General features: G+C 37.3%; 2 protein-coding genes and 1 pseudogene across 4 annotated transcripts; all 3 read left to right on the top strand.

The window, feature by feature from the left end:
- Positions 1-3,346: 3,346 nt before the first annotated feature.
- Positions 3,347-5,124, top strand: LOC149020610 (calmodulin-binding protein 60 A-like; annotated as a pseudogene). Its single transcript, XR_016172228.1, has 2 exons — positions 3,347-3,606; positions 3,673-5,124. The product of XR_016172228.1 is annotated as a calmodulin-binding protein 60 A-like (transcript).
- A 983-nt stretch (positions 5,125-6,107) lies between these two features.
- ARFA1B (ADP-ribosylation factor A1B) lies at positions 6,108-11,033 on the top strand. Of its 2 annotated transcripts, XM_089148804.1 has the most exons (7): positions 6,108-6,216; positions 6,967-7,137; positions 8,410-8,480; positions 9,121-9,240; positions 10,299-10,417; positions 10,521-10,602; positions 10,752-11,033. In XM_089148804.1, exons 2-7 carry the CDS (start codon positions 6,990-6,992, stop codon positions 10,755-10,757), a joined length of 546 nt encoding a protein of 181 aa, XP_089004930.1. In that variant the 5' UTR covers positions 6,108-6,216; positions 6,967-6,989; the 3' UTR covers positions 10,758-11,033. The 2 variants fall into 2 exon arrangements, with proteins under 2 accessions (XP_089004930.1, XP_089004931.1); XM_089148805.1 differs by lacking the exon at positions 10,752-11,033 and having other exon boundaries at positions 10,521-10,608.
- A 1,724-nt stretch (positions 11,034-12,757) lies between these two features.
- Positions 12,758-17,183, top strand: LOC149020608 (iron-sulfur cluster assembly protein 1-like). The gene is made up of 3 exons (XM_089148803.1): positions 12,758-13,183; positions 13,831-13,885; positions 16,639-17,183. The coding sequence occupies exons 1-3, from the start codon at positions 12,892-12,894 to the stop codon at positions 16,799-16,801; spliced, it is 510 nt and encodes a 169-aa protein (XP_089004929.1). The 5' UTR covers positions 12,758-12,891; the 3' UTR covers positions 16,802-17,183.
- Positions 17,184-21,744: the final 4,561 nt, after the last annotated feature.

Genomic DNA, 21,744 nt, shown 5'->3' with positions numbered 1-21,744 from the left:
TAGAAGACTTATTGACATTTTGAGAGGACTTTTTCAAAATTCAAACAGGGACGTGAGTTAATCATAAGATCTGTTAGCATTCTGTGATGAGTGTACTAGAAATTCCTGGATGTATAAGAAGGCTGCAACTTATACAATAGGAAAATAAGAATGTATCAGCTGACTGAGAAAGATTATCCCCTCTTTCTGTGAATGATGATCTATTTGAATTTTAAGAAGTTTTATATAAGATATATCAAACTTTTAGTAACTTCTATTAGGTATATCAATGAATTCGTTTTTATAGTTTTAACCAGCTTCTTTGGCAATTTCATTAGCGAATTATTTTTTCTGTTGCTGATTATGGGAGCTTTTTCTCATGACTTCATCATTGTGGCCTTATTTTGATGATCCAGTCTATGATGAAAATCTTGTAATTAAAGTTAGTGAAAGAAATTGTAACCTTAGATTCTCCTTTCCCCCCCCCCCCCCTTTCTCTTTTATTATTATACACTTATTCACTGAAGGCACTGTAATTTCCCATTTGTACTCTGAAAATCTTTCAAGACAGTGACAGCTCTTGAGACAACAGATTATTTTTAACGCACTTGATTATTCCCCTCACCACCTAGGTGGGTTAAGTTTTGGGAATAAAAGGAGGGGTAACCAAATGAGGTTTACAGCTTCTCTAAATTCACCACTTTGATTACAATAAGATGCGTCATGCACCTAAAAGAAATGCTCAAGAATAGTTTGCTTTTATGGGGAATATAGTGGCTAGCGGGATGGGATGTTGAAATTCATCATATAACATTTGGTTGAGATGACAAATATGTGGGTTATTTTTGTGCTTTAACCTTGTGTTGCATGTACGGTTTTCAACCTTTCAGAATCCCTTCACCATAGAAGTCTTGTAGCAAGTTTGCTCCCCTTTGAAATTTAAGCAACTAAAAACAGGACACAAAGTGGGGAAAATGCACAAATAAAAAATCTTAAGCATATAAGTAGACCGGAAGTTACCATCAGAGATGAGATACAAAAGAAAGGAAAAGTTTGACTTAATTTCTTGTTTATGTTTGCAGTGTACAAGAAACATTACCCTCCTTTGGGTGATGAGGTATGGCGCCTGGAAAAGATTGGCAAAGATGGTCTTTTCCATAAGCGTTTATCAATATTGTAAGGATTTTATGACTATTCTTTGTGACACTCCAAGACTCCGAAAGGTAAAGTCCACTGGTCCTCCCTCATCTTATATGTGTCACAGCCACAAATTTCAGGGTACTGCATTTTCTATTGTTGCATAAATTCAACCTCTTAGATAACATTATGATAAAGCCAAAATCTATCCATGCATATAAAACAAGAATAGGTAGACAAATGGTAGAAAAGATACTATTTTCTGAAAATAAATTTTAAGTTGTATAAGCATAAGTTATAATCTTTTCGGTTATTGTTAGATTTTAAATGTTTAATATAATCTGGGAGAGCAATTTAAGTCACAGTTTAGTAGTCATTTCTTGCAGATGGTATCCTGATTGAAATAATGGTTTATTCTAGTAAGCTGACTATCAACAACAACAAGATCATTACAATGAATAAAATTCTGGATAAGGGGGAAAATTGCTTTCATTTGCATTGAATAGAACAAGGGAAATGGGAAAGAATACTTGATTTGAATAACACCACGGAAACCAACCCATGATTGCTGCATGGGTTTGGCTCCTCTCCAGGGAGAGCCCAGTGAGCTTTGAGAAGGTGCCACCTATAATATACTGATCTAATGGCTAAGATAAAACTCCTAGTTTTACCTTATTTGAAAACCCGAGTCCCTCTCAAGCCCAATTTGCTTTCTAGTTTCCCTGCCTCTCTGGTTCATCTTCTACATTGCAGTCGATGTCTTCTGGTTCTGAGGTAAATCATGGTCTTCATTTCCTCAAACTATGGCTCCTTCGGCTCTCTGTAACGAGAGGAGCTGAAACCCTGTTCTTCACTGGGCACTTCTTCACACAAATGACTTGTTCTTCAAATCTGCATACAAGGTTAAGGTCATCAGATTCGTCAGAAGAATTAAGTATTCCTTTTCATTAGTAAATTACAGGCTAAAAATAATATCTTGCCCTGTTAGGGTTAGGTCAAATCTATTGTTTCGATGCTGCCATTGCTCTTTGCTTCTTAGATTCCCATCGGATGCCTACATATTTAGATCTCCCAAGTTAAGATTGAAAGAAATTCTTAGTTTCAATCTTGGGTCCTCTTTGTGAATGATACTAAAGAGCCCCTTGTTTTGAGAAAATCTTCTAAACGTGGAGTTTGGTTGACTTAAACCAATTATATTCATGATTAACAGATTTCAGATTACATTCTTCCTTTGTTTTCTATCATTCTAGTCATCCATTTAGGTCAGTTCCTGCAATCTCTGCGAAATCCATTCACTATTCTTCTTCTTGTTCATTGGATTTAATGACAGTAGTATGCCATTCGCTTCTTCACATGAATACCTTGTTCCTCAAATCTGCATATAACGTTCAACTCATCATGGGTGAAGATGAATCAGAAGAGGCCTTGCTTAGAAGATACGTTTTAGCTCCTAGTCTGAATCGCAATGAAGAAGAGGAATGGAAGATGAAGCCTGCAAGTGATTTGAAAGGAAGGGAACTAGAAAGCAAATCGGGTTGGAGAGGGACTCGGGTTTTCACTGTTTTCTGGGTTTCAAACAGGGTAAATCTAGGAGTTTTTATCCTAGCCATTAGATCAGTATATTACAGGTGGCACCTTCTCTGAGCTTACTGGGCTCTCCCTGGGAGATATTCTCCCCGGAGAGGAGCTGAACCCTTGCTGCATGTGAGATTGGTAAGTTACTTCTTTGATATGTGATTCATTTAGAAAAACTCTTTCATTCTGTTGGCCAATATTTCAGTTAAAGCTTTTTTCTTTCGATAACTTGAAGAGTTCTATTATGCGTCTCTAATCGGTAAGTTTCTCTGTTTCCATGAGGCATGTGAATTGTTAAAAGAAAGTCTCTTTCTGTAAAAATGGAACCATTTGATAATGTTTTCATGGTTTCGTTATTAATCCATATGTTACATTAATTTTTCCAGATAAAATTACGTGGAAATGATTCAATAAAAATACCTTGTAAGAGGAGATACCAAATGTTTAAACAATTCCAGGCACCTTTTCTTGCCAACAAGTTATGCCCTATATGTAAAATTTTACTCTTTAAGTTGCGACTTTCTACTTGGAGCTGAAGGTTTACTAATCATATGAATTGGATGGAAATGTTTAGTGACTCAGATGACTGAATTAACACAGCAAGTTAGTATCTAAAATTCTTTTGATGAAATTTTGGGATCCATTTATAATTGATTTCGCCTTAAAATTTCAGTTATATATGCTGTAATAATTGTATCTGATTATTTAGACTTATGCAGATTCTGGGAAACAGTATGTCTGCTAAAATGTGGGAGGTCATGCTCGGACATGTGCACTTGACAATAGGGTGTATGTGTATCATCCTCCCAGTGCTCAAAAGAGAGTGGGTGTCATCTTCAACATTGTAGGACAAGTTTTGGGAATTCTTGCAGAAGAAAAATATGTTTCCATTGTGGGCTCTCAGAGACTGAAAAGGTACAATGTTCTCCTGGTTTTCAGTTGATTTTCCTTCTCTTTCTAACTCTTTGGCTGTCATTCTAGGCTGAATCACATAAACTGGTACAAGTTGTGTATGAACAGTGGGAAGTAGTGGTACTCTTGGGAAGAAGCTGCCACATTGGGAAACCTTTTGCAATCACCTGCTGCTTGTTTATCGTCCAGCTCTGCTGGGGTGAGAGTTCATACAGTAATCAGTTAAGCAACCAGAAGTTGGATGATTTGGGTTTCAACCAGTGTCTGTATTCTCCAGATGTTTCTTCTATCGTATCTGCTGGGGCCCCAGCAAGGTTGAATATTACACCTTGCAAGCTACCAGTGACATGGATTTTAGACATGAACGGCCATCCAATATGCCAAGCCAAGTAACACACTCTTTTTTGGGTATGGAATCCATGTTGCATACTTTCTATGGTGAAGACAATCTACAATATTTGGGTACCAAGGATGCCTTTCGATCTCAAAGCGTAGGTTCGGATTCACAAGAACTCTATGAATGGGAGCAAAAAAGAAGCTTAGGATATGGTAAAAAGGCCAGGGAAGGTAGACAGAAAAAAAGTCATGTTATAGTCAGCCTCAGTTGTTCCATATACTGGTGAAAAGACTAACCCGTCATTTTACTTGATCCATCAGAAGCACTACCATTGCCAATTCCTCGTTTCCTTCACTTGGGTCTAATGAGCTGCATAGCTTCCTAGCAGCACCGGAATCTTACCCGCTTGTATAGCTGCTAGCCTGCTATCAAATGCCACTTGACACTCATCTCCTCAACACTGAATTGAAATGGCTGGTAAGAAGAGCACCCATTCAGTGGTTAGTGTGAGTGTCTTTTGTAAGGATGTCAGGTGTCATAGCGGAGCATATAGAAGAAGTGGCATGGTGATTAAGAGAGAGTGATCAGCATTTCCTGTGGATTATGAAATAGTTGGAGTAAGGAAAATTGCCAAATGGATTGAATCACAGAGGAAATTGGATTGGTTGTGAACTGGTCTGACCAACTTGAGGTTTTAGCTTACCAAGCTGTGAGTTGCTTTGTAACACATTGTGGGTGGTGCGTACTCTAAACTGGAAGGGTTAAGTTTTGGCGTGCTGATGGTGGGAGTGCCACAGTTATTTGATCAACCAACGAATGCCAAGTGCGTGGAGGGTAGGAGTGAGAGCTAAATCTGATGATTAGGGTTTCTACCAAAAAAACAAATCTGATGATTAGGGTATTGTAAGAAGAGAACAACTTAAAATACTTTTAAGGGACGTAAGGGAAGATGAGAGACGCCAACAAGTGATTAATGAAAGATAGTTGGCTGAGGAAGCAGCAATTAGTGAAGGTGACAAGAAAATTGACGAGCTTGTGGAGAGGATATTCTCTCATTACCCTTCTTCTATTTATATTTCACTGGAAATCACCACATTCCCTCTTCTTGTTGGCTATCACTGAGGTGTAGGAAGAAGATGGGTGATTCTAAGGGTGTCTATTGTGTACTGAAAGTTTAACCATACCAAACCGTGCCGTTTAAAATTCAGTGTGGTACGTATAGAAATCAAATTTCTTATGTTCAATTCCAGCTTCAGGTACTCATACCGTCAGTATGTATTGAAATCGTACCGAATTGGTACAATACCAATTTAAAGGATATAAATGTAATTTTATAATTTAAACACTTTACCTTTACCCTATCTTTAATTCCCTATTTCAATTTTTTTATTTCATCATTCACTCTTCTTTTTAGATTTACTTGCTTTGTCTCTGTTAATATTAGATTATATCGATTGTTTGATAACAATTTCATTAGGATCTTAATAAATTAATAACAAAAGTGGTATGGGTTCGTTTATGTTAAAATTGTACCGCATTAGATACTATGTTTAAACCGTTTTTTCATGTCGATATAATACCTAAACCGTACTAAACTGTTTTTGCAAATATCGAAATAGTATTGTACCATGTAAATTCGGTATGGTGCGGTTCTGATTTTCGGTATTCAAAGTTGGTACCATACCGAAAGGTGATAATGTGAGAGATTGTGAATGACCATTGAAGGCATTTTATTACACATAAAGCAAATCCGTCATTTCGTATTCAAATTTAATAGAAATGTTTTTTTTTGGGTAAATTTAATAGAAAATGAAACGGTGATAACGAGTAATTTTTCCAATTATAAAAAGTGGGCTACAGTAAAAAATTCATTTTATTTCCATCCAACTGTCTTGGTTGGTCGCATTTATAGCCAAAGGTTTCAGATCGTGCGACGCTCACATGTCTAACTATGCAAATCAAATCACATTTTTGTTTTTTTGAATCGAGAAAAATCAAAATCACCTTTTGTTTGAATTTAAAATTTTTGTACACGTCCTCAGATTTCGTCCTCTCGTGGCTGAAAGCATAAGCAGGGATTATTTTATTATTATTATTGAATTAATAAAAGGCTATTATAGACTTTTCAATCCTTCGAGGTCCGACTCCGATCCGATACTCCGATTTCCCCTTCTTATTTCTCTCCGCGAGCGTATGATAACCCCATTCTGCGCGTTGGTGTGAGGCTACTGTCCTTCCTCGACGCTCTCTTCAATTCGATCTCTCTTGGGAGGAAGGTGAATTTCTTCGTTTCGTCTTGATTTTGCTTGAAAATTTGTGTTTCTTGTTCTCTTTCGTTTCTGTACATCTTAAGCTGGTGATCGGTTGGTATAATTCTGATTTTGTGCAAATTGTTTGTTCATATGGAAACCACACTTTAACAATCAGGGATTTTAAGCAGAAATATTATTCATGCAAACAGATCTGAGCAACTCAACTGCAAAAGTAAAACGAAACCCCAACGTCATCTCCCAACTGAAACAAGCCCGAATCTACTACAAATGATACCTCGATAAGCGCAACATAGAAGAAAAGATCAAACAGATCCAAAAGATCTCAAGGTGACGATGGGGAAATGAAGCGTAGAATTAACTAATGAGGATGGGCGATTCGGGCTTGTCTTCAGTTGGGAAATGACGTTGGGGTTTCGTTTTACTCTTGCAGTTAGAGTTGCTCAGATCTGTTTGCATGAATAATATTTCTGCTTAAAAAATCCGTATCAATTGATCGGGGTTGTTTCATGTTTTATTCGATGCGTATGAGTAGATCTTTTCAGCTTGTGTTAGGCTTTTGGAGGATTATTCTTCGTTATCAATACGCTTCCTTAAACTATATCAACCGGCGCATTTCTCTCTCTTTTTTTGGGGGTTGTCTTGTGTTTCCCTTCTTGTGATCTAGTTGCAAACAGGTTTTAGCATTCTCAATTTCATTTTGACTTCTTTCTCTGCTAATTTTGGGCCCCTTTTTTTGGTGCGTGAATGTTGAAGGGACTCTACTGCCACAACGAAACATGGGGCTTACTTTCACTAAGCTTTTTAGTCGACTTTTTGCCAAGAAAGAGATGCGTATTCTGATGGTTGGTCTTGACGCTGCTGGTAAGACCACCATACTGTACAAGCTCAAGCTTGGTGAAATTGTCACAACAATTCCTACCATTGGTAAGTTCAGGTTATAAGATTCGACTTGCGCAGCAAATGGTTATTTATCTATTTCCTTTTCATTTTCTATTACTTTCATGGTTTGGCATTTGGTTTACTTTCCTTATTCAACTGAAATGTAGATTTACTCTAATCAGTCTGTTCTGATAATCTTTTACAGTAGAGGAAGAGTCCTCAAAAATTGTGTTTGTATTGTTCGGGTAGATGATGACTATGTTGAGTTACCATCTGAAATATGGATGAAGCAAATTAGATTTTATATTATCTATATCATGACTGCCTGGTGGATGGCTATGATGGTATGTGTTGTCTAGTCACTGACCTTGTAGGTTGTCTTCTGTCAATAAGGATTATGTTTTTTTATGGGTGATATTAGTACTTAAAACATTTTGGAGTTTGGAGTGCACTATGTACTTGCAATGAGCTATAGGCCAATATATCTTCTCATTGAACCTTCTCTTCTTATGTCCAGTGTTAAGTATTTCATCTGCATTAATCTGTTGCTAAGAATAATGAAAAGTTAGAATGCACTTAAGAGACTATCCTGATATAACTTGGTGCAATACCTTTAGAAGATCGACAACTTCAGGAGACCTTTAGGTTTTGAGAACGAATAAGGGTTCTGATTTCTCTATGTTGCAAAGCCCGTAGGGTCCAAGAGATTGCTTATTGTTGTCTCCTAAAGCATTGTTGACTGCTTAATTTGTATAACTATCATTTGGTAGGAACTTCCTATTGCTAAGGATGCCTGCTGTGTTTATCCTCTGAAAGAATAGAAGGATAGGGATTTGAGAATAGGAATCAAGGAAGGCTGAAGCTGATGATTCGAGTCATTTGAGGTGGCATGCCCAAGCTCAATGGAGCCTTAGAATTCTCCAGCCCCGACAAGTGACTTGACTCAGAATCGAATGTAGTGAAATAGGTAGCTAGTGGCAGGGCCAAATGACCATAGAAGAGGTGGTAAGGTGCTGATTGGAGGGTTTAGAATTGAAATTCATGAAGCCAATTGTGTTCTTTTCTTTTACCTCAAAAAAGAATTTAATATTGGCTATTTAAGGATCCATTAGCCAAACCTGTTTATATAGGATATGTCTGAGTTGTTGCTCTCTTTAATTCTGGTGCTACTATTTGTGACTTTTATAATAGACGGGAGGTAATGTTACATCTACAAAGTTATGTAATTGAAACTTGCAGAACCAAGAAAAAGAAAGTGGGTTTCCTTCAAGTAGATAATATGTATGTTTCTGAATATGCTGTCACTATTATTTTCAGGGTTCAATGTGGAGACTGTTGAATACAAGAACATCAGCTTCACTGTTTGGGATGTTGGTGGTCAGGACAAGGTAATTATTTTACTTGCCTCATGCTTTGTGCTGAACTGTAATTTTGAAGCCAGGGGTTCTGATTCAATTCATCTTTCAGAAAAAATGGTGATTAGGCCATGTCAAACTCAAACTATGTCTAAATGACCTTTTATAATTATAGTTTTGAATGCATAAATATGTATAGTTTAGTTTAAATAAGAATTAAAGGGGAAAAAAATAAAATCGAGGAATCACATGTCAATACTTTTCAAGTGTATACCACTGAACAGAATAAATAAATAAATAAATATAAAGGAGAATTGAGTGTCTATTACTGTTTGAAAATATGGATTTACTATTTTACTCAACTTAGTTTCTAAGTGATCATGTTTTGGTTTACAAAAATTTGCTAATTCGTCGAGTTTGTTATGGTACTGAGTTTTATTTGACTCATGTATTTATGACCTTGCCTTGACATTTTTTGTGTTGTCCAAACCAGATACAAATTTCCTTACTCATCTAGATATTGCATTTATTTTTAAACTTGAGACTTGACCCTTGGTATTTTCCTCTTTATGTGAGTCTTAAAGAGATTGATCATGTTATGATTTCTTTTATATCATTGTGGAGGCAATCTAGTATTTAACGTGTCTAATCAAATGTACTTATTTGTGTACAGATCCGTCCACTATGGAGGCATTACTTCCAAAACACTCAGGGTCTGATATTTGTGGTGGATAGCAATGACAGAGATCGAGTTGTTGAGGCAAGGGATGAGTTGCATAGGATGTTGAATGAGGTATCACCACAATTATAATTTGTTTCTTCCCCCCCTCCCCCTCTTTTTTTTGGGTTTTGTTTTTCAGATGTGCATTCGTTTTCTCCAGTTATCCATGAGGTCTACTTATTTGCTATGTGCGGTTGCTTACTAAATCAACAGAATTAGTTGTAAATATACATGTACTATTTTACTTCTCCTTACTGCTATATAACCTCTCTTTTTTTTTCTTTTTTCTTTTTACCTCAAATATATATATATATATATATATATTGAGGTCGTGTATGTTTTTCTCAGATTGTATTTAAATTGTTCTCTAAATTTGGGGTAGAAAAATACCTCATTTGTGGAGACGGCTTCTTTTCCTAGGTTTTAGTTTTTACTGTGTGGTTGGTTTGACTATCTGGCCAACTGCGTGGTATGGTATTTTCTGAACCTACCATAGTTCTCCCTTGTGTTTGCGTTTCATCAACCTCCGGGAGATATCATTGATCTGCCTTCATTCACTAAAATCCAAGGTATGGTACTTTGTTGGTTGAAATCTAGATACTCCTGATTCTTTGAAAAATGAAAGGGATCACAGAAGGAGAAAAAGAGTCAGAAGACGATTGGGTCATTGGAATAAGAAAACCCGGGGGGGGGGGGTGACGCAAATTTTGAATCTGAATTGGCATGGGAATTCTGTTTACGGTGGGGGGGGGGGGGTTGATTACCAAAGAGAAGATTTTTGTTCAGATTGTTTCAGTTACATGATCTGGCTGGTTTGTTTTATAGTTGTCGACCATTCCCCACTGGATGGGTTTGAGAAGCAAAATAAAGAAATTTGCTTGTCCTCCCCCCTTGCTTGTATGTTACGATTAGGATTGTCATCTAGTTTTGTCTTCCAGCTCTCTTCCAGCTGTCTTCCATCATCTCCTTGGGTTAGTTGACGGGTGACTTCATAGGTGGTATTTGGCATGTCTCGTCATCTGGTAACCAGTATATGGAATGAACTCATGCTTTTTGCAGTACATTACCCATTTAAGCTGCTTGCTATTGCTATCCCATTGCTGAGCTGAATTTCTTACATCTGACTTCAGGATGAGTTGCGAGATGCTGTCTTGCTTGTATTTGCTAACAAGCAAGATCTTCCTAATGCAATGAACGCTGCTGAAATTACCGATAAGCTTGGTCTTCACTCTCTCCGCCAGCGACACTGGTAAAATGCCTTTCCATCTTGCCGCCTACCCCTTCTCTCCTTCAATTGTTTGCCTTGATGGAGTACTATGTCCTGCTTGGGCTAATCATCTTGGTTTCTATAGGTACATCCAGAGTACTTGTGCAACCTCTGGGGAGGGCCTCTATGAGGGGTTGGACTGGCTCTCCAACAACATCGCTAATAAGGTATAAGTACTTTGAAATACGTTTCTCTTAGTTTAAATTGCCGAGTCCTGATTATATGGAGCCACAAGATATTTTTGTCTTGCTGTTTGAAGTTTGCCTCTGTACATTTAATGTGTCTTGTAATAGATTTTCCGTTATTGGTTTGCTAGGCCTGAGGCGAATGAATGCTAGTTTATCAAGAGAATGGTTTACGAAATCAGGTTCTACTTTGGACAAGCAGGCGTGGGATGTGTTGACGACTTGAAGAGAGTGGATCCTTGTCATTCTTGACTTTCTTGTAGACTTGTAGGATGATTGGCCAGAATACTTATCTAGTTTTTATGGGCTTGTCTTCTGAGGTTGAATATGAAGCATTAGCTATACCGTTTTGTCTGTTACTGTAATGGTGTTAACTTTACTCTCTTTTACAGAAATTGGATTATGTTTTGTGATCCATTTTTCTTGTTTCGATCACTGTAGTCGTTGCAGTTTGGTAGTTCTCAATTTCTGTGACTCCAGGCAGCTTTTACCGCTCAGCTTCACAACTTATCAAGCGTAAACTGCCATGCTAAAATCTAGATGACTATATCCCACGAATATGCAGGGATGGTGAGGCAGCTCTATGCAGTAAGCATCCAGGGTTTTTCGATGTGGTTTGGGCTAGCAACTCTTGGAAATCTATCCACTGGATCATTCATTTTTTTATGAATGTGTATGTAGGGATGAGTGACGTGTTCATAAGTCATGTAAAAGGGTTGAAATTAAGTTTTGATTTTTTAAACTTATAAATATAATTTCAATCTGATTTATGGGCATGTGTCGCTTATCTGGTCCGTTTTCTTCTTAGAAATGGAGAGGATGAAAATCCGACTCTCCTTATATTCTTTTTCCCTTGGTTACCCCTCCTTCCATCTCGTACCCCTCGAGGTCCCCTACCCCTGCCGCTCCAATCTCCTCAATGCTTGGTTCACTCTAGCAAAACGGCAAGCCATTCTTTCCATCCTAGTCTTATCTCTAGATAATTTTCTGATACATGGATCTTGAAATTTTCTAAGGATGGTCGTTTCCAGGTCAAATCCACCTATCATGCTACAACTAATTCATTCTCTACCCCCAACAGCCTTCTTCTTTGGCCGCGTCCCCCCTTCACCCCAAAGAATCCGGATCATCACCTTTGACGGGAGCACTTTGTGCTACCCCGACGGGTAGCTGATCCGGACTCCACCCCAAATGTAGTAAACTTTAGTACACGCAACCCTCCTTAAAATAAAAACCTTTCTTTGAAGAGTAGTCCATAACCCCAATAATGGTATCGCTACCTAATAGACCTTTTTTTGCTAGGAACAACACCCCCATCCCCCATTTGTTTACTTTGCATACCTCAGGTTGAAATTGTTTTTCCTATTTTATTTCACTATAAATAAAAAAAAACCCCCCCCCCCCTTTTTTTTTTTTTCCCATCCCCGGGTTGAAATTGTTTCTCCTATTTTATTTCACTATAATTTTGCGCGCACTTGTTGGCGAGCTTCTCTATCTTAATACATCTGCCTTTGTGGTACTAGTATTCATGATTGATTGCACTTTCTAGATGTAAAATTCAACACCTCATGTATGTGACGTCCTGTTTATATATTAAATAGTTTACTTTGCTAGGTTAAATGGTTACTCGGAATACTTCGTCATGTTTATATATTAAATAGTTTACTTTGCTAGGTTAAATGGTTACTCGCAATACTTTTTCATTTAATGGTCAAAAGCCTTCCTTGATAAATGCTATTGTTTGGTTGTTCAAGTTTTAGTCTAAACTTCATTGGTGCATGAAATCAACAAGTGTGAAGGCTCAATTCCTCCCGGGCCTTGTCTACCTCCTTCCGTGTCGGGCTAAAATTCTCCTTTGCACTTGAACCGATCTAAAAGAGTCCACATAAACCTCGTAAACCACTTGAGGCGGTGGTCTTTTAAGTTTTAACAAACACTAAAGCTGCGCCGCTTTTGTCCCACTGGCGGTGACTCGCCTTCGTATATATATTTACGGAAAATTGTAGATGCTTTTTCCGTCATTTCATTGGTTTTGGTTAGATAACACGTGGAATTTTTTAGTTATTATATATTCTTTTATTGGTTATGTCCGTTTTGGATAACCATATATATATATATATATATATATAGCAGCTTTCTTCCATAAGCTTCAACTGATCGCCGTAAATAGAATACTTTTTCCTCCGCGGTTGCAATAGCTATAGCGAGAAGGTTGGAATAACTCTGAGCTTTTAAGAGGGAAATCCCCGATTTTGCAGAAGAGAAGAGAAAATGCTTAGTGCAGGTTGCAGGAAGTTTCTAGGGTTAGTTTCCCAGCAGAACCATAAAGCGCCGGCTTTGGTTCGGTTCTACCATGAAAGGGTTGTCGATCACTACAACAACCCTCGTAACGTTGGATCATTCGATAAGAATGATAACACGGTTGGGACGGGGCTCGTCGGTGCTCCTGCTTGTGGCGATGTTATGAAACTTCAGATAAAGGTGGATGAGAAAACTGGGAAGATCACCGATGCCTGCTTCAAGACCTTCGGTTGTGGATCAGCCATCGCTTCTTCTTCTGTTGGTTAGTATTGCTATTAGTCGATTTTTTAGGGTTTCTTGATGAATTGATGGGCTTGGTTCATCCTATATTTTCTACCTCCTCCATCAGCGATTGGTTTGTTTGTATTCATATTTTACCTGCTTTCAATACTTTTAGGTTTTTATTCGTACACCGACGTTAAACAACAAGTATTTCACCGGAATTTTGAAATTTCCGTCCAAGAAATTGAAAATTGTGTATGAATTTGTTGAAGCAGCAATAATTTTGCAGATATTTTGAAATTGCCGTAAAAGAAATAGAAATTTGTGTAGGAATTTGTTAAAGAAAGCAGCAACAGTTTTACTGAATTGCAATGTAATGAATTGGAGAATAGTTAATATTCCTTCTTCCGATTGTGTATGTTCGTTACTGATGTTAACTTGGTTGAAATATAACGACTCCCAAAATCTTCAAGTTTGTTTCTGTTGGCAGTCTTCAATTTAGTCTGTTATACGATGAAGATTAAGCTAAAAAGCCTGAACGGGTTTTTTCAGTGAATGAAGCTTCCCTTTCCCTCTTTTTTCAATTTGTAGTTTTTGAGAACGTTGGGACATAGCTTATTTGGTTCACACATCTACATCTTGCTAGTGTTGTGAAGATACTAATACATGGTTGAATTCTTTTTTCAGCTACGGAATGGGTAAAGGGGAAACAGATGGAGGAAGTTTTAACAATAAGAAATACGTAAGTCCAGCTTCCTTGTTGTTTCTGTAGTGCTGTCTTCTAAGTATTGACTATGATATTTAACTTTCTGACTTATCAGTTAGATTGGCGTCTTTACTAAATAGAGTGTTAAATTGGTAGCTATGATGTAGTTAGTGGAAAGGTGTTACTTTTCAATTGAACTCCAAAATTATTCTACGGTTCTTTCAAGAATTTGAACGGATTTACTCTGTTTCCTTGGGTACTGTTCATCTGATGATCAAGATATTATTCACCATTAGAGCGCTTATTACTTTCTTCAGCCAGCTGATGCAATGTTTATTTTATCTCCTTAAAATTTCTGAAAATTGAATGCAGGCATAAAGATAAGCCGAATGATACTTGAAAACTATATGTACATACTGATTGCTTGTGTATTTGGCAGAGCCAGATAGGTTTGTTCTTTCATTTGAAGAAAGATATTGTGATCTGTAACCTTGCTAGGTACTTCCATGTAGATAGTTGGATGGGCTGGTTGACTTATTTTCTGGCTCTTTCTTGTGTTCCACCTTTTCCTTTTAATATAATGGTAACGAATCTCTCATTAATGTAAAACCTTGACCTTCAAATTTTCATAACTAGGCTTAAGAGGGTTTTGCTTTTATGCCGTGTATATATCAGCTGGATGGGAGTAAATTCTGTTGAACATGTTGGATTTTGACTTAGTACTAGGAATAGATTGGTTATCCATTTACAATGCCAGGGTCCCTTGTTTTGAGAAGAGATGCTGGTAATGATTCTGGCCATCGAGGCTTGTCTACTGAGTCAGTAGGGACACGAAGGATACTTGGCTCATGGTTTGGTATTTTATTAGAAGGGCCTTAACATTAAAAAATGCACCTTTTTTTACAAGAATACCAAAATGTATTTCCAGAAGATCTTCTTGGGTTGCTCTCTGATGGTGAGTTAGTTTATTTTTGAGTAATGCTAGGTCATCATCTATCTCCAAACCCCTTTATCAGATGGCACCTAAAAAATTGGAAGATTTTTAAAGAACATTTACAAGAGCTCCTTGCTATGCGCTTTATCCAATCTAGTGGGTCACCGTGGGAAGCACCTATGCTATTTGTGAAGGCAGCTAGGTTCATGGAGCTGTGTATGGATAACTATGGTTTGTTAATTCTAGGTTATATACCTTATATCACTTAACCAGGGTATGATAAAATACAAAACCTAAAATTGTGCACCCAGTCCTGGTCAAGTAACTATGGTTGGTTAAATCTACAATTACATCACTAGCCCAATTCAGAAGAAGTGACTAGGATATTTATTTGGATAGTCTATTCAGGAATTGTCAAGTTTCCATATGTTTTGGTAATACTCCAATAGAAGGAAAATGGCATTGGTTTGGGACCATTCAAGTAACATGAAGAAATTGAAGCAGTTAGTGCAAAAAATAGTTGAAAGCCAATATAGTTCGAGGCACTAAAGGATTTGCTAAAGGTAGAGGTTGGAAGAAAGCAGTTGTGATCTTAAGGTTCAATTAGCTAATTAGAAATTCTGAAAAAAAATGAGCAACTCCAGTGCATGAGGCTCCTGTTACTGCTGGGTCTGGAAGGGTGTGCAGCATTAAACCCTAGTTAGGAAATTTTTACATGTCAATAATCAACTAGAAATGGAAATTGATAAAGGGGCCTTCCAAGTTTTGAACCTGCAAACAACAGATTGCAATAGTGCAACTGTAGAAGTAACCTTCTAACTTCTAGTCTAAAAAATTAGTTAATAAATATCCAATAATGACAAAAGAGCGAAGATTATTGTGAAGGAAACCGCCTAAGCATCCTAGTCACAAAAGCACCCAAGTGTTATTTATTTTGTTATTTTTGTTTCCCCTGCTTTCTGACATGATCTAATATGCCACAAGATGCACCTTATATCAATAAAAATCAATACTAAGCCACGAGAAGTCATAAAAAATGCACATAGAACTAGAAGAAAACAGAAATGAAGCAGCAGTTAAAAAGCCTCTCTAAGTGACATATCGTATATCATGAAGATGGTAAGGTCGTGGGTCAAATTTTGGTTAGATTTGATTGTTGGTTTAGTAAGTTGTGAAAGGATTACTTATTGACCACCTGTTCTCCACGGCAGTTACCATACAGAATCTGTCGTGTGGCTGGCTCAAAAAGTAAAGAGAAACTTAAAGTGGGCTGTTTAGTGGTGGTAAATTATCTAGGGCATCTAGTTTTTTGGCACCTACATCGTATTATGTTCAGAATATGACAACATAAGTTTGGGAGATTGTGATGTAAAACCATGAGATCAGTGTAGCAGTGTCATATTCTTACCTTCATTGAGATGGGAATTTTGGCAGAGCCCCATCTTTTTGCCTAGAGTGTACCTATTTTTTAATTTGAGCATGATGTGTGTGCCTGTGCATCAGCTTTTATTGCTTTCTTGTTTATACCTAGCTTACTGTGATAACTGATTGTATGGTTTGCTACTGTATGAGAACAAGTTGTTGGCGGTGTTGCTGTTATCTGCTTGGTTGCAGGTCATTTTCCTTGGATACTGGGGCAATTGTTTGTCCTTCATTTGTTACATGCATGGATAGTGGAGTATTGTCAGTTGGACATACTGTTGTCATTTGAAAGCATTCGTGAATTTTGTTGCTGAATGTATAGGAAAATGCTTGTTCATCTGCAGTTTAGTTGTTAGGGTCCACAGACAGCATCACTTTGAATCTGTTCATGTGGAGGGTTTGTTCTTAATTATTATTGTTCCAAAAACTGCAGGGAAATTGCAAAGCATCTCTCACTTCCACCAGTGAAGCTCCATTGTAGTATGCTAGCTGAAGATGCTATCAAGGCTGCCATTAAAGATTATGAAGCAAAGCAAGTCAAGTCAGGGGCTAAAACTGCAACAGAACCGACTGAGAAAGTTGCTAATGTGCAATGAACTGTTAAGAATGCTGGTGCTGGACGTCAGGGGACACGTATGGCTGTTCACTAGGATGTTTGAACCTAGGCCCACTCTCAGACAGCCTGCCTTCCTCGGGCATCCTTTATATAATTGGATGCTTTTGCTACATAGATACAACCTAAGGAAAAGTTTGTGAGACTTATGTACAAAACTTTCTGTATATCTGTTTAGTTTGGATATGGGAATAACCTTGCATGTAGCCATGTAGGGTACTTTGCTGCTCTGGTATTTTGTTCATTATCCCATTAACAGGCCTTGACTTGGCGACTACGATGTTAACTACCACGGTACTGTTCCCCATACGTTTTAACTGAATCAAGGATTGTGCTCCTTTCATATCTTTTTTGGTTTGCTGCTTTCACATTCTTCACCATATATCTAGGAGTGTTATCTCTAAGTACTGATGATAAAGGTGAATTAGAAGTGGTTTTCCTTCTAAATGTGTTGATCAGAGGAGTATGAGAGTAGTTTAATTCTCTATCTGGATTTTAATTCTAAGGCTAGTGTTTTTGGTAGTAGTTCTTTTTGATGGAGCTTCAGTGTTGCCTACAGTGATTATGGAATATATGGTCAAAGGGTGAAATCTTGACCACTGGATTTTTTTTATTCAACCATACCTATCTATCTATAACAAATATATATGCAAATGAGTGGTCGGGATTTCGATCTCGATCACTTGGGGAGATTGTGGCCATACGTAAATCAATACTCAACGTTAAAGTTGAACCCCGTTCTTTTATGTTAGACCTAATCAAATATCTTAAATATCTTATTGTTAGGCTTGCTTACAATTTAGATTGTAACAACAGAAAAATATTGATAGATTGCCACCATGGCGGAACCTAGAAATGATGTGAAAATGTTGTAAGCTCATCTGTGGTTTTATTCTAAATCAAACTAAAATAGAGCCAAGGGAGGGGGAATTAGCGGGGACTAAAACTAAAAACAGTTGGATGAAATTTTTTGTACAAACTGAAAAACAAAAATGATAGTTACGTTTTTATATTTTACTACCAAAATTTTGAATTCATAATTTCCATAGGAAGTCAAACGTGAATTTATTTTTCTTCGGTAGACATAAATATATTAAGAAAGTCGTTATTTGAGGATTTGAGGAAGATCCAGCAACAAGGGAGTTGAATGTGGCCAAAATGTCCTACACGGTGTGGATACAACCTTCCGAACTAAAGCATTAGCACAGGAATTTGAAGCCCTTAGAATTTTTACAAAAGTGAAAATATTTAATTGTAGAACTTAAAACAAATACATTATCTAGAATATCTTTTGTAGCTTGAGATTTACAGTTGTCCAACCCTAAGAGGTAAGAAATACCAACGTGAGTTGAGTAGACAATATATTGGTGTTGAGTTTCCTCATCAGCGTTTCCCAATTGGGATTAGGTGATGGAGAAGACTTGTAAAGGAACCAAGGAGTTTATAAAGTATCACAGAGCCAAAAAGACAAAAAGCACACGAGCAAAATGTAGAACAAAGGAAAAAAGAATACGTGGATAATTATACACCTGCAGCAAGACTATTAGTGGACAAATCTCAAATTTAAGTTTGGATTTTTTTTTATATCTGCTTCCTTTATGTTTTTTTATTAAAAATTTGGTGTGAATTTCAGAAAATTCATTGAAAGTCTTAACCTTTGATTTACTCTCTTAGTACTCAGAGATAGGAGTGTGAGAGAAAAATAGACTTCTGCCTTGATAGAGAAAGAACCGAAGCTTTTTATTGATGAAAAAATCAGACTTTGAATGCTTTAAGATCCAAATAAGGAAAAAGATGATCCAGTCTACTTTGACGAGGGTACCATCTGTTCCGCACCTTCCCGTCTTCCCTACGTGCAAGGAACGAATGAGCGAGTGAGGGATTGAATGAATGAAGCATCAAGCAAGCACATTGACATTTACAGGCGGATTGTTCCTTGCGGTCGCGTGGTTCCGACGCCAGAACAGAGGAGTCAACTGTGAGTAATTGTAATGAGTCAATGACGGCTCCCGCAAGGCTCGTTGAAGGCTTTTGTGCTCTGGGGCCTCTGGTCCTCTTTTCTTTTCAAATGTCAAACGTTTTTCCCTACGTTTCCAGGTTCAAATCTTAAGAAGAATCTGGCGCTGATTGATTTGGTATGACTTCAAAATCTTGCTTGCGAGGGTATTGGCGCCAGATGATAAGGATAGAAACTAGAAACACGTACCTGAGAAATGCGGAATCCAGACTTTGACGTGAGAACGTTGTTGGGGCATGCCATACATGCATGATGTGATTCCGCGCATGGTAACCATGGATATCATCAGTAACCACCTCCATCGCCTTGCTAATTCCTATCATGTAATAGAAGACTAATAAAATAAATATCATAGCTACAGTTTCAGGTTAATATTAGTACACAAAATTATTTTGTATTTTGTATTCTATATCTCCATTCGATTGAATTGATTAGAATTCAAATAGAATTTGAGCAAGTTTCCTTACATGGAATTCAAAATGTTGGCCATCTGATCAACCCAAAAAAGATGATGAATTATACTGCACTATGCTTTGCAGGACCCTTATACGAAATAAATAATAATGTTTATTTATGTTATAATTTTTTTTTGTGTGTGACATTTTAGTGTGCTGAGTAGGTATGGTAAAGTTGTTTAGTAAGCTCTGAAGAAATGATAATATATTTGATTATATTGATTCAAGGGATCGGTTATGTTGGCAAAAATCAACATCTCATACTATGAGGTCAAAATTTTGAATCTCCTTGGAATCAAAGTGAAGCTTTATATTTATAAATAGTTATCTCTTCCACTCCGCTTTTTATATAAAGCTATCCCCTGAGGACTAGTCAAGGTGTGTGCACATAATCAAATCTAGAAGAACCTTTAGTTTCAAGAAAGAAAAAAAAATATTTATACTTATTTTTCTAACATAAAAAATTATATTGATGCAGCCAATGCAAGTGATCTCAATGAGAGGAACTCACTAGTCATGTATTTACTCTAGGATGTACACTCAATTGGAATCTTTTTTAAGGACCATAATATGCTATGTAATAATGTTATACTGTAATTAAGTATATGCTACTGACTGGTTAAGTTAAAGAAGCTCTTCTATATAAATCGCAGTTAGTTGTGAGCTTAATATGGAATCATGAATGTCCATCGTGATAATTAGAGTGTTATTCACTTGATTATGGATTAACTAAAGTGCTATTCACTTGATTAGATAGCAGATGTATGATATATCATGATGGTACATTAACGTATCATGAAATTAAGGTATTGTATTATCAATTGAATTCTCTTCATTTACTAGATTTTTTACCCTTAGGACATTACAATAATTTCAACCAAATCACCTTTCGATGATGTTATACAAAACCACATATTGGGTCTCCATAGTGGTGAGCATTCCCTGTCATAGTGCCATTATTGTAGTGAATCTCGAGCTTTTTAATATGAAATGTAAAGAGATAAGATTGAATAATTCTGCTGTGGCATTTGTCAGTATCTCAATGAGTTGGAGGTTTGAAGTGGCAAAGGAAACCTGCAGCAAGCAGTGGGGAAGTGCTGATGAACTGCCACCACAACCAAACCTGAAACTCATGCATGTAATGCTTTGGCATATCTGTGTTATCTCACTCTCAGATCAACAAGGGGTTGATTTCATCTTTTTCATCTGGTGATTATGAAATATGCCACTTGCCCACGTACATGCCTTATCTGATCACCCAAAGTGATGTTCATCTCAATGCTACATTGAGAAAGTTGAGGTCAGATGATATGGATATTGGTTCGAGGATATGAGAACTGATCATGCGGTTGGCTTTAATTTGGTAGCAATTAGCATGAGACACACAAGCCAAAACTTTTGGAACCACTCCACAAATGGCACAAGAACATTGATCCTGATGTTGCCTGTTTACTGGTTCAATCCATCAATTTCAGTATGGACAGACGACCTTAACAAACTAGGCAGAAACAAGTCGCCTAATAATGGAGCATGTGATAGATGCATGAAGGGCAAAGTAGCTAGGCTGAGAGTTTGGTGAAGGAACACCTGTGAAATGCAGAAGCAAAAGAGAGATTTGATGGATAGGAATAGAGATAGAGAAGAAAGGGACCCTTTTGTTTGTGTTTCTCTTTTCTTCCAAAATGGTGAATTGTACAGTAGCGATCAAAATCATCTTCTCTTCCTGATGGACCCAGATCAGTTGATCTCTTCCTCAGGCACTCTAACAACTCTCTTAGCAGCTAGAGTTTCACAAAAGAAGGAAGCTTTGGCCATCCGAAAAGGTACGGCATCGATTCTCTTCTCTCAACTCTCGACTTATTTTGGTCCACACGCGACATTCAAAAAAATCCAAATGTCACAACAAAACCTTCTTTTGTTTCATTCTTTTTCTCTGGTACCTTTAAAATCTACTTTCTCGAGAATTTAATTTCCTTCTGAAACCACCACTGGGCATTAAAGAGTCCCTTTCCCACCACCCGCTTCCATGACCACCACGTAGAAGATTTTCATAAAACCGCTAAAGGTTAATTACAGATCAAAGATTCTCAAACATCCATATATCCATAGCTGGCATGTCCACAACTCGCCAGCTTGATCCCAAGATGCTGTTTCACAGTGTGCCATGTGTAAACAGTGATCTCAAGGATTCTTCTGTGATTTCTTGATTTGTTGGGGGTACCTATTTTCAATTATGAAGAAGAACACAAATAAAACACAAGTCAGCAAGATTGCTACATCACACTATGGAGAAAAGAAGTTTAATTATTTCATGAAAATCTCACCACATTTATTCCTTATAAAGTGCTACCATTTGCTTGCTAACACAGATTCTCTACGTTTGGACAAGGCATGCATTCGGCCGCTCGATGCCTTACCTGTGATACCAGATAGGACATCTAGCATGGATGCACG

Source organism: Hakea prostrata, chromosome 3, assembly GCF_041222555.1.
Source record: "Hakea prostrata isolate BN-2017 chromosome 3, UWA_Hpros_2, whole genome shotgun sequence".
In the NCBI taxonomy this organism is placed as follows: domain Eukaryota; kingdom Viridiplantae; phylum Streptophyta; class Magnoliopsida; order Proteales; family Proteaceae; genus Hakea; species Hakea prostrata.
The sequence above is the reverse complement of the archived record's forward strand: the minus strand, read 5'-3'. Positions and strand labels throughout refer to the sequence as shown.